At 40.4% G+C, this 18,398-nt stretch overlaps 1 protein-coding gene across 1 annotated transcript; it reads left to right on the top strand.

The window, feature by feature from the left end:
* Positions 1-13,688: 13,688 nt before the first annotated feature.
* LOC136119232 (rab GDP dissociation inhibitor beta-like) lies at positions 13,689-17,695 on the top strand. Its single transcript, XM_065872656.1, has 5 exons — positions 13,689-13,760; positions 15,374-15,545; positions 17,077-17,221; positions 17,406-17,460; positions 17,549-17,695. The coding sequence occupies exons 1-5, from the start codon at positions 13,689-13,691 to the stop codon at positions 17,693-17,695; spliced, it is 591 nt and encodes a 196-aa protein (XP_065728728.1).
* Positions 17,696-18,398: the final 703 nt, after the last annotated feature.

The following is an 18,398-nucleotide window of genomic DNA, read 5'->3' as shown; positions in this document are numbered from 1 at the left end:
AAACAGGAATTCTGACGCCTTACACACCTGGAAGACGCTGACTGACTAGAAACAGGTGAAGATCGGTGTGTTAGCAGCTGAGAGCGGCCACAGGTGGAGTCAGAGCCGAAGCAGCAAAGCAAAAGTGGTTCTGAAAACCTCCGACCCCCGCCCCTCCCACCCAGAGCAGCGCTACCAGGCAAGAACGCGTGAGTCAACTCAGCATCCATGAGAAGCATGCAAAGTCGACTGGAACTCCATTTTTCATTAAAAAATAAAATGACAACAACGAACCCCGCACAACCCGAGCGGCCACGCCGGGCACTCGGCCCCGGAGGACGGGCTCCTCTCGCCTGCCCTCTGGGTGGGCGTCCACGAGAGGCAGTCTCACCTGTCCTGTGCGCCGCCGCCGCCGCCGCCGCCCCCGCGGACAGAAGATAAGCGTTCAGTTTCCTCTCCATGCTAAAATGCTGTCCGCGCCTCCACACGCGCTTCCTCCCCTCAGGCCCTCGAGGCCAAGCGTGACAGATTCCGTCGGACCCTGCCAACCAGCCGCGCCCGGGCCAACTCCCCGGGCCGGGGAGCCTTCGGGCCGCCCCTTGCAGCGACTCCCCTCCTCCCGGTTCCACAGGGCCCGCGTTCGCACAGGCTCGTCAGCGGCGCGCGGGACCCTCCACGTCGCAAACAGTCCTTCCTCTCCGCCCTTGTGCCAAGAACGCCGCCCGGGCGTCGCGGGGCGGCTCCGGGGCGCTGGCGGGATTGACGCGGACCCGGCGTCCAGGCTCGGAGCCTGCAGGCCTCGCCGCGCTCGTCAGCCAAACAAACGCTGCTCCTGCCCCAGAGGGTCATAGGAAGGCACGAACGCTGAAACTCCCCACCACCTGAGGCAACAAGTCGACTTTCTCAGTGACTGACGCTGGAACCCGGAAGTAAAACCCCACGCCCACAGGAAGCGGAGATGGGGGGGAGAGAAAGTGAAAACTGAACTGTGGCGTCCCTAGGAGGCAGGAGCCAATCGCTGGGGAGAAGCCGACGCGCAGGCGCGAGCTGCGGCCGCCGTCCACGCGGCGCTCACCTCTCTCCTCTACGCAGGGGCGAGGCCGCGGCGCGGCCCGGGATTGGACAAAGGATTCTGGCGGGCGCGGTTGCCCGGCGGGCGGAGCTGGGCGTCTCGCGGGGCTGACGCGTCACCGGAAGCGGAAGGCGCGCAAGGGGAACCGCGGAGGCGCGGCCATGACGGCCTTGAATGTGTTGGCGGGCGTCTTTCGCCTCACCGTTGGGAGTATTTACCTTCTTGAGTCTCCTGCTACAGCTGCCACAGCATCGCTTGTCTTGTCTTGCCCAAAAGCGACGTTTACGAAATCACGTTGATCCATGTAACATTTGTTTATGTGGTGGGTTCCCTAGGAAAACACCGCTAGAAGTTTCTATTCCATGCAGAGTGAAGGGAATAGCATTACTATAGCAATCCTGTTACCACAAATAGCATTACTTATACCAATCAGAGATACTAGGTGATGCACTTAACCGTGAGCCAGACACTGGGCCACACTATGGGAATAGAATAATTTACTCATTCAGTAGCATCTTTTATTGTTTACTGTGGCCAGGTGCTGAATTAGGCACTAAGATTACAGTCATGAATAAGCCAGATAAGGACCCTGCACAGAGTGGAGCTTATTCTAGAGGTGGATGACAAACAGTAACAAGTAACACCACCACCACCACCAGAACAGAACTTAATAATACTGCAGTGAAAACAAGCCAGAAATGCTGAGGATGGGGTTGGAGGCTGGAGGCCAGAGCAGAAAAGGCAGAGCTACAACGTCTCACTGAATAAGGGACATTGAGGTCAAACCTCAGTGATAAAAACAGACCAAATTAGTTCTTGGAAGATGAGGAGGAAGAACTTTCCAAGCAGAAGACAAAGTAAGTACAAAAGTCCTAGACATGAAATTGTGTTCAAGAACTGAGGAAGGTTGGCTGTAGAAGCAGAGACTGAGGTACAGCCGATGTTTTCAAAGTACATAAAACCAGTATGTACAACTCCCTGGTTTATCACAAAGCAAATATTCATGAAACCACCACCCTGGTCAAGAAATAGAACATTAAAACTGGAGCCTGTGCTCCGCAGCGGGAGAGGCCACAACGGTGAGAGGCCCGCATACCAAAAAAAAAAAAAAAAGAAATAGAACATTGCCAAAAACCCAGAAGTTCCTTCTTGCGCCACCTATGGATCAATACCCACTCCCCTTACCTACCATCAAATCTAACAACGAATCTAACTTCCATGGTAATCTCTTCCTTTCCTTTCTTAGTAGGTTTGCTGCCTAAATATCCATCCCTAAACTTTTAACATTTAGTTTTGCTTGTGGTTTGAACTTTATATAAACTGAATGGGTTTGTGCCTGGTTTCTTTAGAGTAACACTGCGAGACTCATGTTTTTGTGTACACAATTCTTTCATTTTCATTGCTATATATATAGGGGTGGGTGTAGCACATTTTCTTTATCCATTTTACTGTTGATAGACATTTGCATTATTTCCAGTTGTTGGCTATGATGAATAATACTGCAGAGCACAGGCTCCGGACGCACAGGCTCAGCGGCCATGGCTTACGGGCCTAGCCGCTCCGCGGCATGTGGGATCTTCCCAGACCAGGGCACAAACCCGTGTCTTCTGCATCGGCAGGCGGACTCTCAACCACTGCGCCACCAGGGAAGCCCTGAACTTTCTTATTCACATCTCTGTACACTTGGGCATCATTTATGTTGGGTGTATTACATGCTGGACATGATGATTTGGACTTTTTGCTTCAGCAAATATTTATTCCCTTCCCTCTTCTACTGTTGGTCAGGTTTGCTTTTCTACCCCATTGATATTGTCCTTGGTCACATGAATGCTTTTGGCTGATAGAATATTAGCAGACATGATATATGCAGGAGTCTTGTGTGCTTGCATAGTTTGATTTGGCTCCTGAGTGCAGGTGATGCACACGAGGAGACCATAGTCTCATGTAGCTGTTGCCCCTTCAGTCTGGGCCCTCAGAATAAGCACATATGGAGCAGATGTGAATCCAACCTGCAGGCCAAACCAATCTTAGATTAGCATAAACTTAGACATCCCAAAGATTGGTGAGTATGAGAATTAACGCTGTTGTCCTAAGTCACTAAGCCTGGGGTGGTCTATTATACAGCATTATAGTGGCAATAAAGAAGGCATATGTTCAGCTTTAATAGATAAAGTCAAACTTCTTGCAAATTGGTTTTACAAAGTTATATTTCCACAAGAAATGTATGAGAATTCTAGTTTCTCTACATCTTGGTCAATATTTTTTAACTTTAGTTACTCCGAAGGGTGTCATATGGTTTGAATTTGCATTGCCTCCAACTTTGTTCTTTTTCCAATATTTGAATAGTTTTGGCTATTCTAAGTCATTTGAATTTCTGTATAAATTTTAGAATCAGTTTATTTTCTACCTCAAAACACACATACACACACAAAAACAAACAAATCAAAAAAACCAAACAACCCACAGCTGCTAGGATATTGCCTGGGATTGTGTTTAATACATAGATCAATTTGGAGAGAATTAACGTCTCAATATTCTACCTTTGAATTCATGAACATGATATCTCTATTTATTTAGGTCTCTCATATTTTCTCTAAGCAACATCTATATTTTCCAGTGTTCAGGTCTTGTGCACATTTTGTTATATTTATCTCTTCATATTTTTATGGTATTTTGAAATTTTAATTTATAATGGCTTATTGCTAGTATATAGAAATACAAATGATGTTCCCATAGCAACCTTATATCCTGCAACTTGCTAAACTCGCTAATTAGATCTAATAGCTATTTGTGTGTATGTATGTGTGTGTATTCCTTAAGATTTTCTAAGACAAACATGTTGATTGCAAATAAAAATACTTTTCTTTAAAAAAAATACTTTGTTTCCAATCTGTACTTTTTTTCCTATTGCATTGGTTAAGTCCTCAAATGCAATATTGAATATAAGAGGTGAGAGCAAACATCTTATTATTGATCTATGGGGAAAGCATTCAATATTTCACCATTAAGTATAATGTTACCTTTGGTGTTTTCTGTCCTTTTTTAGGTTGAGGATTTGCCCTTTTATTCCTAGTTTTTGAGAGCTTTTATCATAAATGAATGTTGAATTTTGTCTGCATCTATTGAGAGGATTATATAGTTTTTTTTAATCTACTAGTAAGATGAATTACATTATTTTCAAATGTTCATCCAACCTTGAATTCCTGGGATGAACCAAATTTACTTAGGATGCATTATCCTTTCTCTATATTACTGGACATGAATTGCTATATTTTGTTAAGGATTTTGGCATGTATGTTCATGAGAGATATTGGTCCACAGTTTACTTTTCTTGTGATATCTTAGTTTTGGTATGAGGGTAACTCTAGCTTCACAGAATAAGTTGGTAAGTATTCCCTCATCTTTTAATTTCCAAAATACTCTGATTAAAATAGGTATTATTTCTTCCAAAAATGTTTAATAGAATTCATCAGTGAAGTCATTAGGGACCTGTATTTTCTTTATAGGGAGTTTTTTTAAGTACAAATTTTATTTCATTAATAGATATAGAGTTATTAAGAATATCTATTTTAGAGGAATAGAGCTCTACCAATACCACTGTCACAGTAGGGTGACTGTGGGCTTTCTCCCAAAGCCCCAAGGAGAAACAGCAGAAGCTTAACACTGTGTGTTTGAGGAAATAGATACCACCAAGATAATCCAGTGAGTCACTGAGCAAATAAATAAGCAAATAACAGTAACAAGGCCCCAAGGGGTGAGGGGAGACCAGCACACAGAGTTGTGGCAATTTATTACATAAATGTTCAGCTTCCAACCAAAAATTATGAGTCATGAAAAGAAAACAGAAAAGTATGACCATGCACTGAAAAAAGCAAGCAACAGAAACTCTTGTGAGAGTGACTAATATTGTATTTAAGAAAGAAAGACTTCAGAGTAGCCATTATAAACATGTTCAACAGACTAAAGGAAAGTGTGGTAAAAGAAGTAAGGAAAGATATGTTGACAATATCACATCAAATGAAGAATATCAATAAAGCGAAATTATGAAACCAATTCTAAAAAAAAACAAAGAGCAATTACAAAAACGAGCCAAATGGAAAGTGTGGAGTTGAAAAGTAAAATAATTGAAGTAAAAACACCTAGAGGGACTCAACAGTGATTAGAACTGGAAGAAGAAAGAATTAGCAAGCTTGAATATAGATCAACAGAGATTATTGATCAAGCTGAAAAACAGCATAAAGAAAAAGGAACAAGAGGCTTTAAGATGGCAGAAGAGTAAGACGTGGAGATCACCTTCCTCTCCACAAATACATCAGAAATACATCTACATGTGGAACAACTCCTACAGAACACCTACTGAACGCTGGCAGAAGACCTCAGACCTCCCAAATGGCAAGAAAGTCCCCACGTACCTGGGTAGGGCAAAAAAAAAAAAGAAAAAACAGAGACAAAAGAATAGGGACGGGACCTGCACCACTGGGAGGGAGCCGTGAAGGAGGATAGGTTTCCACACACTAGGAAGCCCCTTCACTGGCGGAGACTGCGGGTTGCTTAGGGGGGAAGCTTCGGAGCCGTGAAGGAGAGCGCAGCAAAAGGGGTGCGCAGGGCAAAGCGGAGAGATTCCCGCACAGAGGACCAGTGCCAACCGGCACTCACCAGCCCGAGAGGCTTGTCTGCTCACCCGCTGGGGCGGGCTGTGGCTGGGAGCTGAGGCTCGGGCTTCGGAGTTTGGATCCCAGGCAGAGGACTGGGGTTGGCTGCGTGAACACAGCCTGAAGGGACTAGTGCGCCACAGCTAGCCAGGAGTAAGTCCGGGAAAATGTCTGGAGCTGCCGAAAAGGCAAGAGACTTTTTCTTGTCTCTTTGTTTCACGGTGTGCGAGGAGAGGGGATTCAGAGCTCTGCTTAAAGGAGCTCCAGAGACGGGCGCAAGCCGCGGCTAACAGCGCAGACCCCAGAGATGGGCATGAGACGCTAAGGCTGCTGCTGCAGCCACCAAGAAGCCTGTGTGCAAGCACAGGTCACTCTCCACACCTCCCCTCCCAGGAGCCTGTGCGGCCCGCCACTGCCAGGGTCCCGTGATCCAGGGACAACTTCCCCGGGAGAATGCACGGCACGCCTGAGGCTGGTGCAGCGTCATGCCAGCCGCTGCCGCTGCAGGCTCGCCCCGCATCCGTACCCCTCCTCTCCCCAGCCTGAGAGAGCCAGAGCCCCCGAATCAGCTGCTCCTTTAACCCCGTCCTGTCTGAGCGAAGAACAGAAGCCCTTAGGCGACCTACACGCACAGGCAGGGCCAAATCCAAAGCTGAACCCCAGGAGCTGTGCGAACAAAGAGGAGAAAGGGAAGTCTCTCCCAGCGGCCTCAGGAGCAGCGGATTTAAATCTCCAAAATCAACTTGATGTACCCTGCCTCTGTGGAATACCTGAATAGACAACAAATCATCAGAATTTGAGGAGGTGGATGTTGGGAGCAACGATATATATTTTTTTCCCTTTTTCTTTTTTTGTTAATGTGTATGTGTATGCTTCTGTGTATGATTTTGTCTGTGTAGCTTTGCTTTTACCATTTGTCCTAGGGTTCTGTCTGTCTGTTTTTTTTTTCTTCTTTTTTTTTAGTATAGTTTTTAGTGCCTGTTATCACTGGTGCATTTGTTATTTGGTTTGGTTGATCTCTTCTTTCTTTTTTTATTACTTTTAAAATTTTTTCTTAATTTTTTAATTTTAAATAACGTTATTTTATTTTATTGCATTTTTTTCTTTCTTTCTTTTTTTCTCCCTTTTATTCTGAGCCGTGTGGATGACAGGCTCTTGGTGCTCTGGCCAGGTGTCAGGGCAGTGCCTCTGAGGTGGGAGAGCCAAGTTCAGGACATCGGTCCACCAGAGACGTCCCAGCTCCACATAATATCAAATGGCAAAAATCTCCCAGATATCTCCATCTCAATGCCAAGACCCAGCTCCAGTCAATGACCAGCAAGCTACAGTGCTGGACACCCTGTGTCAAACAACTAGCAGGACAGGAACACAACCCCACCCATTAGCAGAGAGGCTACCTACAAGCATAATAAGGTCACAGACACCCCAAAACACACCACCAGATGTGGACCTGCCCACCTGAAAGACAAGATCCAGCCTCATCCACCAGAACACAGGCACTAGTCCCCTCCACCAGGAAGCTTACACAACCCACTGAACCAACCATAGCCACTAGGGGCAGACACCAAAAACAATAGGAATTACTAACCTGCAGTCTGTGAAAAGCAGACCCCAAACACAGTAAAGTAAACAAAATGAGAAGACAGAGAAACACACAGCAGATGAAGGAGCAAGGTAAAAACCCACCAGACCTAACAAATGAAGAGGAAATAGGCAGTCTACCTGAAAAAGAATTCAGAATGATAATAAAGATGATCCAAAATCTTGGAAATAGAATGGAGAAATACAAGAAACCTTTAACAAAGACCTAGAAGAACTAAAGATCAAGCAAACAATGATGAACAACACAATAAATGAAATTAAAAATTCTCTAGAAGGGATCAATAGCAGAATAACTGAGGCAGAAGAACAGATAAGTGACCTGGAAGATAAAATAGTGGAAATAAGTACTGCAGAGCAGAATAAAGAAAAAAGAATGAAAAGAATTGAGGACAGTCTCAGAGACCTCTGAGACAACATTAAAGACAGCAACATTCAAATTATAGGGGTCCCAGAAGAAGAAGAGAAAAAGAAAGGGACTGAGAAAATATTTGAAGAGATTATAGTTGAAAACTTCCCTAATATGGGAAAGGAAATAGTCAATCAAGTCCAGGAAGCACAGAGAGTCCCGTACAGGATAAATCCAAAGAGAAACATGCCAAGACACATATTAATCAAACTATCAAAACAAATACAAAGAAAAAATATTAAAAGCAGCAAAGGAAAACAACAAATAACATACAAGGGAATCCCCATACGGTAAACAGCTGATCTTTCAGCAGAAACTCTGCAAAACAGGAAGGAGTGGCAAGACATATTTAAATTGATGAAAGGGAAAAAACCTACAACCAAGATTACTCTGCCCAGCAAGGATCGCGTTCAGATTCGATGGAGAAATTAAAACCTTTGCAGACAAGCAAAAGCTAAGAGAATTCAGCACCACCAAACCAGCTTTACAACAAATGCTAAAGGAACTTCTCTAGGCAGGAAACACAAGAGAAGGAAAAGACCTACAATAACAAACCCAAAACAATTTTAAAAATGGTAATAGGAACATACATATCGATAACTACCTTAAATGTAAATGGATTAAATGATCCAACCAAAAGACATAGATTGGCTGAAGGGATACAGAAACAAGACCCATATATATGCTGTCTACAAGAGACCCACTTCAGACCTAGGGACACATACAGACTGAAAGTGAGGGGATGGAAAAGGATATTCCATGCAAATGGAAATCAAAAGAAAGCTGGAGTAGCAATTCTCATATCAGACAAAATAGACTTTAAAACAAAGACTATTATTACAAGAGACAAAGAAGGACACTACATAATGATAAAGGGATCAATCCAAGAAGAAATATAACAATTCTAAATATTTATGCACCCAACATAGGAGCACCTCAATACATAAGGCAAAAACTAAAAGCCATAAAAGGGGAAATCAACAGTAACACAATCATAGCAGGGGACTTCAACACTGCACTTTCACCAATGGACAGATCATCCAAAATGAAAATAAATAAGGAAACACAAGCTTTAAATGCTACATTAAACAAGATGGACTTAATTGATATTTATAGGACATTCCATCCAAAAACAACAGAATACACTTTCTTCTCAAGTTCTCATGGAACATTCTCTAGGATAGATCATATCTTGGGTCACAAATCAAGCCTTGGTAAATTTAAGAAAACTGAAATTGTATCAAGTATCTTTTCTGACCACAGTGCTATGAGACTACATATCAATTACAGGAAAAAACCTGTAAAAAATACAAACACTTGGAGGCTAAACAACACACTACTTAATAAGCAAGATATCACTGAAGAAATCAAAGAGGAAATAAAAAAATACCTAGAAACAAATGACAATGAAAACATGACGACCCAAAACTTATGGGAAGCAGCAAAAGCAGTTCTAAGAGGCAAGTTTATAGCAATGCAATCCTATATTAACAAACAAGAAAAATCTCAAATAAACAACCTAACCTTACACTTAAAGCAATTAGAGAAAGAAGAACCAAAAAATCCCAAAACTAGCAGAAGGAAAGAAATCATAAAGATCAGTTCATAAATAAATGAAAAAGAAATGAAGGAAACGATAGCAAAGGTTAATAAAACTAAAAGCTGGTTCTTTGAGAAGATAAACAGAACTGATAAACCATTAGCCAGACTCATCAAGAAAAAAAAGGGAGAAGACTCAAATCAATAGAATTAGAAATGAAAAAGGAGAAGTAATAACTGACACTGCAGCAATAGAAAGGATCATGAGAGATTACTACAAGCAAATATAAGCTAATAAAATGAACAACCTGGAAGAAATGGACAATTTCTTAGAAATGCACAACCTTCCAAGACTGAACCAGGAAGAAATAGAAAATATGAACAGACCAATCACAAGCAGTGAAATTGAAACTGTGATTAAAAATCTTCCAACAAACAAAAGCCCAAGACCAGATGGCTGCACAGGCGAATTCTATCAAACATTTAGAGAAGAGCTAACACCTATCCTTCTCAAACTCTTCCAAAATATAGCAGAGGTAGGAACACTCCCAAACTCATTCTATGAGGCCACCATCATCCTGATACCAAAATCAGACAAAGAAGTCATAACAAAAGAAAACTACAGGCCAATATCACTGATGAACATAGATGCAAAAATCCTCAATAAAATACTAGCAAACAGAATCCAAGAGCACATTAAATGGATCATACACCATGATCAAGTGGAGTTTACCCCAGAAATGCAAAGATTCTTCAGTATACGCAAATCAATCAATGTGATACACCATATTAATAAACTGAAAGAGAAAAACCATATGATCATCTCAATAGATGCAGAGAAAGGTTTCAACAAAATTCAACACCCATTTATGATAAAAACCCTTCAGGAAGTAGGCAGAGAGGGAAGTTACCTCAACATAATAAAGGTCGTATATGACAAACCCACAGCCAACATTGTTCTCAATGGTGAAAAACTGAAACCATTTCCACTAAGATGAGGAGCAAGACAAGGTTGCCCACTCTCACCACTATTATTCAACATAGTTTTATAGTTTTGGAACTTTTAGCCACAGCAATCAGAGAAGAAAAAGAAAGAAAAGGAATCCAAATCGGATAAGAAGTAAAGCTGTCACTGTTTGCAGATGACATGAAACTATACATAGAGAATACTAAAGATGCTACCAGAAAACTACTAGAGCTAATCAATGAATTTGGTAAAGTAGCAGGATACAAAGTTTATGCACAGAAGTCTCTTGCATTCCTATACACTAATGATAAAAAAAATCTGAAAGAGAAATTAAGGAAACACTCCCATTTACCATTGCAACAAAAAGAATAAAATACCTAGGAATAAACCTACCTAAGGACACAAAAGTCCTGTATGCAGAAAATTATAAGACACTGATGAAAGAAATCAAAGATGATACAAATAGATGGAGAGATATACCATGTTCTTGGATTGGAAGAATCAATATTGTGAAAATGACTCTACTACCCAAAGCAATCTACAGATTCAATGCAATCCCTATAAAACTACCATTGGCATTCTTCACAGAACTAGAACAAAAAATTTCACAATTTGCATGGGAACACAAAAGACCCCGAATAGCCAAAGCAATCTTGAGAAAGAAAAACGGAGCTGGAAGAATCAGGCTCCCTGTCTTCCGACTATACTACAAAGCTACAGTAATCAAGACAGAATGGTACTGGCACAAAAACAGAAATATAGATAGTGGAACAGGATAGAATGACCAGAGAAAAACTCACACACATATGGTCACCTTATCTTTGATAAAGGAGGCAAGAATATACAATGGAGAAAAGACAGACTCTTCAATAAGTGGTGCTGGGAAAAACTGGACAGCTAAATGTAAAAGAGTGAAATTAGAACACTCCCTAACAACATACACAAAAATAAACTCAAAATTCATTAAAGACCTAAATGTAAGGGCACATACTATCAAACTTTTAGAGGAAAACATAGGCAGAACACTCTATGACACACATCACAGCAAGATCCTTTTTGACCCACCTCCTAGAGAAATGGAAATAAAAGCAAAAATAAACAAATGGGACCTAATGAAACTTAAAAGCTTTTGCACAGCAAAGGAAAACATAAACAAGATGAAAAGACAACCCTCAGAATGGGAGAAAATATTTGCAAATGAAGCAACTGACAAAGGATTAATCTCCAAAATTTACAAGCAGCTCATGCAGCTCAGTATCAAAAAAAACAAACAACCCAATGCAAAAATGGGCAGAAGACCTAAACAGACATTTCTACAAAGAAGATATACAGATTGCCAAGAAACACATGAAAGGATGCTCAACATCATTAATCATTAGAGAAATGCAAATCAAAACTACATTGAGATATCATCTCACACCAGTCAGAACGGCCATCATCAAAAAAATCTACAAACAATAAATGCTGGAGAGGGTGTGTTGAAAAGGGAACCCTCTTGCACTTTTGGTGGGAATGTAAATTGGTGCAGCCACTATGGAGAACAGTATGGAGGTTCCTTAAAAAACTAAAAATAGAACTACCATATGGCCCAGCAATCCCACTACTGGGCATATACCCTGCGAAAATCATAATTCAAGAAGAGTCATGTAACACAATGTTCATTGCAGCTCTATTTATAATAGCCAGGACATGGAAGCAACCTAAGTGTTCATTGACAGATGAATGGATAAATAAGATATGGTACATACATACAATGGAATATTACTCAGAGTACATTAACCTATGTATAATGGGAGTAGCAGGAGAGGAGAGAGAACAGAGAAGAAAAAATATTTGGAGAAATAATAGCTGAAAGCTCCCCAAATTGATTGAAAAATAATAATATAGACATCCAGGAAGCTCAATGAACTCCAAGTGGTATAAATTCAGAGAGTCACAAACAAACACATCATAGGAAAAAAATGCTCAAAGTCAAAGACAGGGACATAATCTTGAAAGCAGCAACAAAAAAATAACTTGTCGCTTATAATAGACCCCTGATAAGATTAACAGCCGACTTCTCAGCAGAAACAGTGGAATCTAGAAGACAGTGAGGTGACATATTTAAAGTACTCAAAGAAAAAAAACTGTCAACCAAGGATCCTATATCCAGCAACTTTATGTTTCAAAAGTGAAAGTGAATAAAAGACTGTCCCAAATAAACAAAAACTGAAATAATTTTTTGCTAGCAGATCTGCATTACAACAAACACTAAAGAAGCTCTTCAGGTTGAAACCAAGTGACCACAAATGGTAATCTGAATCTGCATGAAAAAGCAAAGAACTCTGGTAAAATTTATTACATAAAGATAAAAAACAGTATAAATGCATATTTTTCTTTTTCATTCTCATAACTAATTTTAAAAGCCATGAAATAATATGTACATAATGTAATATTGATTTTTGGATATTAAATTAACCTTGCATTCTTAGAGCAAACACTACTTATTCATGATGTATTTTCCTTTTAATTTATTGTTGGATTTAATTTGCATATATGTGTGTGTATGTATGCATTTGTGTGTGCCTGTTTGTATGTGTATGGAGGTGTATGTACCAAGTCTGTTTCTGTGTTTTGAATAAGTTCATTTGTATCATTTGTATCACATGTGCATTGTCTGTACACATTGTATGTACCAAGTTCCTCTAATATGGCAGTTTCAAACTTCAAACTTATTTGTCCTTAAGGCCTGTAGTTGTAGTTTCTCCTCAAGTCTTTTTGCCGTTTAGCTTTTGCTTTTTCCTGGGTTCCTTGGAGTCTCTCTCCTGTGTACAAGCATTTCTGGAGTTAGTTAAGGATTTGAAGAGATTTTATAATTTGGTTGCTCCCCGTTTTGGAAGACTTTCTCCCACAATTTTTATCTCCTCATACAGCCCCAAACTCTATCTTATGGCATGTTAAATCAGTAAGACTGCAGGTTTTTTGCTTCTGTTCTAGCTGTCCCATGTTACAAGGACTGGGTAGGTCATTCTGTCAGGGGAAGAGCCATACAAACCACATGAAGATCTCATCCAATTGCTTCCTTCAAGTCTCTTGTCTAGTTTCTGCCTGCTTTTACTCACTGTCCAGTGTGCTTTCTGATAGACTTTTGGTTGTTCAGAGTCTTAATTTTTAATATGCAGGAGGATTAGACTTACAAGCTGTTATTCCATTACTGGTCAGTGTGGTTTGTTTGCACTTGATAACTACGAATGTGAGACATCATTACATGGTTTTGACTGTTTTAGAATTGATGCTTTTATGACTTAAACTAATGTCTTCTGGAAGGAAACTGAACAAATACATGTTTCCTGTAACTCATTAAAATCTAAGAAAGGAGACTTTAGTAGTTGAAATAATTATAAATTACTGATTGATTATAATTACAATTATAATTACTAATTATAGTTTAAATACTTTGCTAGGCTAAGTGCTATTTATGGAGGTACCTACATGCTGAATAAACCAATTGAAGAAATCATTATGCAAAATGGAAAAGTGATTGGTGTAAAATCTGAAGGAGAGGTGAGTAGCTTTTACAATTTAAGAAATATTATATTCTTGTAAAGAAAACTTTGTTTAATAAGTACTAAATTTGGTATGGACATCGATCCTAGATTTCACACTATGTATGTTTTCTTTATGGTAACTTGGTATTCATAATGACTGAAAACTTATAGATAATGTTTAATATTTTCTGTTGTGTTGATTGTTGCTTAAGACTAAAACAAATTATGAATGAGCTCTAAATGGTAAGTATTATATATGTAGTGTGGGTTGGTGTCTGTCTCCCAAATTTTCATTTAAATTTAGCTTTATATGTACCACTTATAACTTATTGGTTGAATTGGGGCTTGGCCAATACTATTTTATTATTTAATTTATTATTATTAAATTATTAAATATTAGTAATGTTAATTATTACTGTTAACATTATTTTATTTTGGGTTTAGCCAAGGAACTGGCCGGGTGGAGTTTTGAGCAGTGTTTCTCAAATTTGAATTGAATGTAAATTGTTAATTTTGTCAGAGTACACGTTTCTCATTCAGTAGGTCTGTGGTGGGTCTGCATTTTCTTGCAACCTCTCAGATGGTGCCAGTGCTGTTGGTCTGCAAGCCAGACCATATTTCATGAACCATCAACTTTTACAAATGGAACTGTTCAAAAAAGAAACTGAAAAACTATGTTTAAAAAAGTATTTTGGGGGCTTCCCTGGTGGTGTAGTGGTTGAGGGTCCACCTGCCAATGCAGGGGACACGGTTCATGTCCTGGTCTGGGAAATCCCACATGCCGTGGAGTGGTTGGGCCCGTGAGCTGTGGCCGCTGGGCCTGAGCATCCGGAGCCTGTGCTCCGCCCTGCGTACCGCAAAAAAAAAAAAAAAAAAAAAAAAAAAAAATATATATATATATATATATATATATATATTTGGGGATTCCTGATGGTATTCTATGGGTTCAGACAATATAATCTATACTCACTAGCTGGCCATCTGACCATCTATTGTTGTAGGTCTTTTGTAACTACCTTGTGCTTCCAGCATACACATAATAGATGTTTAGGAATAGGGATAAATGTCTTAATCTGATATCTCAAAGTTCTTTTTATTCATTCCATTTTTCTTTGCTTCAGGAAACTGCTTCCTCTTAGGACATTTCAGGGCTTTGATAGAAAGAGAAGACGATAATATAATAATACATAATTTATCTTGCAACTTAAGTTTTACTTAGTAAGGATAGTCTTAAAAGGAAAGATTATGGTCTGTTTCTAATATTAGAAAGAACTATTTATAGACCATTTACTTTTCACTGGGTCCATTTACATATAATGACATTCCTTAAATACACTGTTTCATTTAATCCTAACAACAACCTCTTTGAGGTTGGGTAGAGCCAGGATTTTAACCCTCTTCTGCCCAGTTTTAAAACTTATGTGTCTGAAAACCATGCAACACACTTTTCCTAATATTTCAATAAGATTTAGAATTTATAGATTTGCTCCAGGAGACTTTATAGGGATTGTCGGCAAAGCTAGTTTTAATAGTTATCTATAATTCACTAATTATCTACAGTTAACTTGAAGATAACAGGCGATGTTCAAGAACGATGGCATCATTATACCCATTAATGTTTTATTACAGATTGCTCGCTGTAAGCAGCTCATCTGTGATCCCAGCTACGTGAAAGATCGAGTCGAAAAAGTGGGCCAGGTGATCAGAGTCATCTGTATCCTCAGCCACCCCATCAAGAACACCAACGATGCCAACTCCTGCCAGATCATTATTCCACAGAACCAAGTCAATCGGAAGTCAGGTCAGTTTTGAAGATAAGCAGATGTGTGTAGAAATTACAAATTTTATCTGCTCTATTACAGTGAAGAGACTTTAGTTTACATATGGAAAATAAAATGTGATGTATCCCTTTTAGCTCGTAGAGATCCTAAGTCATCACTTTGAAATAGAAACGTTTGCCTAGGAGCCCTGCCTTGGACTTGTACCCCCCTCTTTGGGCCTCCATTTCTTCTGTAGAACTGAGAGGCTGGACTGGATGAGCAGGCAGTCTTGCCTGGTTTGAACATTGTGTGCCTTGTGGAGGTTTATGCTTATTAGTTGACCTGATTTCACTGTTACTTTGAGCTGATGACAGCACTGCTTTTGTGTCATGATTTGTCAACTTAATACTTGTATTTGATTTTAGCAGTGTGCTAGAAAACAACTTTGATTTCTCTGATTGAGATCAGGACTTAGCAGGACTTCCCTAGTGGCGCAGTGGTTAAGAATCCGCCTGCCAATGCGGGGGACACGGGTTTGATCCCTGGTCTGGGAAGATCCCACATGCCGCGGAGCAACTAAGCCCGTGCGCCACAACTACTGAGCCTGCCCTCCAGAGCCCGCGAGCCACAACTACTGAGCCCATGTGCCGCAACTACTGAAGCCCACGCATCTAGAGCCTGTGCTCTGCAACAAGAGAAGCCACCACAATGAGAAGCCTGTGAAATGCAACGAAGAGTAGCCCCTGCTCGCCACAAATAGAGAAAGCCCGCGTGCAGCAATGAAGACCCAATGCAGACAAAAATAAATAATAAATAAATTAAAAAAAAAAGATCAGGACTTAGCTCTGAAATCGTAATTCCTAATCTGTTTGCTTTAACCAGTTTTCTTTCATCCACTAGCTGTTCCCATCTTCCTTTCAGTTAGAAGCCCTAAAGCTTTTAATTTTTTTTTCCATGTAAGAGACGAAATCACAGAAGATTATTATGAGAACTAAGAGACACAGACGAAAGTAATCTTTCAAGGGTTCCCAAGTAGATCTCAGGGTCAGGGAGAGTGTAAAAAGAGTAAAGGGAACCCAGTAATTACCTCCTATATTGGAAATTATGTAGTTAACTAGTAGTATACAGACAAGTAGAATCTATGGAATTATTATGAGCTTATGCCAACTCAAGAATAGCTTATTGTGTTTGCAATTTTATATTGCTTAAAAAATGAGAAATCAGTAGTTAAATAAATCCTATCTTAGCTATTCAAAACCTTTCTAAATGCAGGGTTCAGAGAGGAAGACAGGTTTCCACAGTGAGCTGTGACATCTGGGTAGAGACTGTCATCTCCCCGTCCACTGTTCACTGCCACATAAATCCTTCATCTCCAGTAGGCTAAGAGTTGCTGAATATTTGTATATTTTATGTATGACCTTGTTTGTCTCCATATAGAACTTAATCTTAGAATATCCAGTCTGTTCCAAGTAATTTTAACTCACAGCTCAGTGAAGTATGGGTGAAACTGAGTGCACACACAGGCACAAGGTTTAAAGACCCTGGCAGTGAGGTGGCTTTGCTTGCTTGCAGATATCTATGTCTGCATGATCTCCTCCGCACACAATGTGGCCGCACAGGGCAAGTACATTGCCATCGCCAGCACAACCGTGGAGACCAAGGAGCCCGAGAAAGAAATCAGACCAGCTCTGGAACTCTTGGAACCAATTGAGCAGAAGTAAGTGATGTGTTCATTTATAGCAGCTCAAACCCAGGATTGCCTTTGGCTCCATGGTGAACAGAACCCCATGAGAACAATGAGAGCAGCCATCATCTCTTACCAGCCTGGGTTTTGAATTTCAGGCAAAGCGGTGAGTGGGCGTGTCAACTTCCCTGCTTACTTAATTCTTTTTCCCCTCCAGATTCGTAAGCATCAGTGACCTCCTTGTACCAAAAGATTTGGGAACAGAAAGCCAGGTGAGTGGCAATGTGAAAAGGGTAATTACCAGGCTTTATTGGGAGACATCACTAAATAGTCTGAAGTCTTTGTGACTTTCATTTCCAGATCTTTATATCCCGTACATATGATGCGACAACTCACTTTGAGACAACCTGTGATGACATTAAGGACATCTATAAGAGGATGATGGGATCCGAGTTTGACTTTGAGGAAATGAAGCGCAAGAAAAATGACATCTATGGGGAAGACTAACAGCAGTACATGTTATCATCTAATTAGGACAAACTTAAAATTTGGCAAATGATGCATATTGTATGAAATCAATATTGTAAGGCCTGCTTTTGTAATCAAAGCTGAGAGATTGCAGAGCACTGTACCAGTAAATATTCTTCCCCTTTCTAATATCATGTATTAACTTGTTTTCATGGAGTGGCTCTTCAGAATTGGCAGGTTCCCACATTCTGTTCAATTTAACCAATACTGGCTTGTTTTTTCTAGTGAAGGATCAGTTTTAAAACATTGTGATACTGATACAGAGAACTTGATACAGTATTTGTATCTTTTAATCAGTGTAGCCTTTGCAGTTACGAGCTTCTGCTGCTCAAGAGCTGTGCCAGTACAGTTTGCGTGCCATCTGTCCTCTTGACATTAAGGAGATACGGAATCGAACGTTCCATCTTTGGGGACAGTATCCCTCACTCCTCCCCACCCCTTTACATTTACATCAAGTGTTAGAACAGTGCCCAGGCAGCATAGCCACAAGCTGGGTTTATGTGGGCCTCCAATTCTAACCAAACTCCAGACTTTGAGAGTCATTTTGGAGGAAGCCTGTGTGCGGTGTTTTAATCTAATAAATTTGATGAGAGCAGAGGGGAAAGAAACTATCATAAAGCAGGTAAACGTAGAAGCTGCTTTTGTATCCCAGGTGTGGCTTCTTCAATGGACCAAGCTGCTG

The sequence above is a fragment of the Phocoena phocoena genome, chromosome 2 (assembly GCF_963924675.1).
Source record: "Phocoena phocoena chromosome 2, mPhoPho1.1, whole genome shotgun sequence".
Classification (NCBI taxonomy): Eukaryota; Metazoa; Chordata; class Mammalia; order Artiodactyla; family Phocoenidae; genus Phocoena; species Phocoena phocoena.
Note: the sequence above shows the minus strand (reverse complement) of the source record. Positions and strands in the feature narration are given on the sequence as shown.

What these genes read in the sequence shown, in the direction of transcription:
- LOC136119232 (XM_065872656.1), top strand. Translation starts at nt 13,689, where the DNA reads ATGCTGAATAAACCAATTGAAGAAATCATTATGCAAAATGGAAAAGTG. An exon ending in GTGTAAAATCTGAAGGAGAG is followed by an intron (nt 13,761 to 15,373) that starts GTGAGTAGCTTT and finishes GTTTTATTACAG; the next exon opens with ATTGCTCGCTGTAAGCAGCT. An exon ending in CCAAGTCAATCGGAAGTCAG is followed by an intron (nt 15,546 to 17,076) that starts GTCAGTTTTGAA and finishes GCTTGCTTGCAG; the next exon opens with ATATCTATGTCTGCATGATC.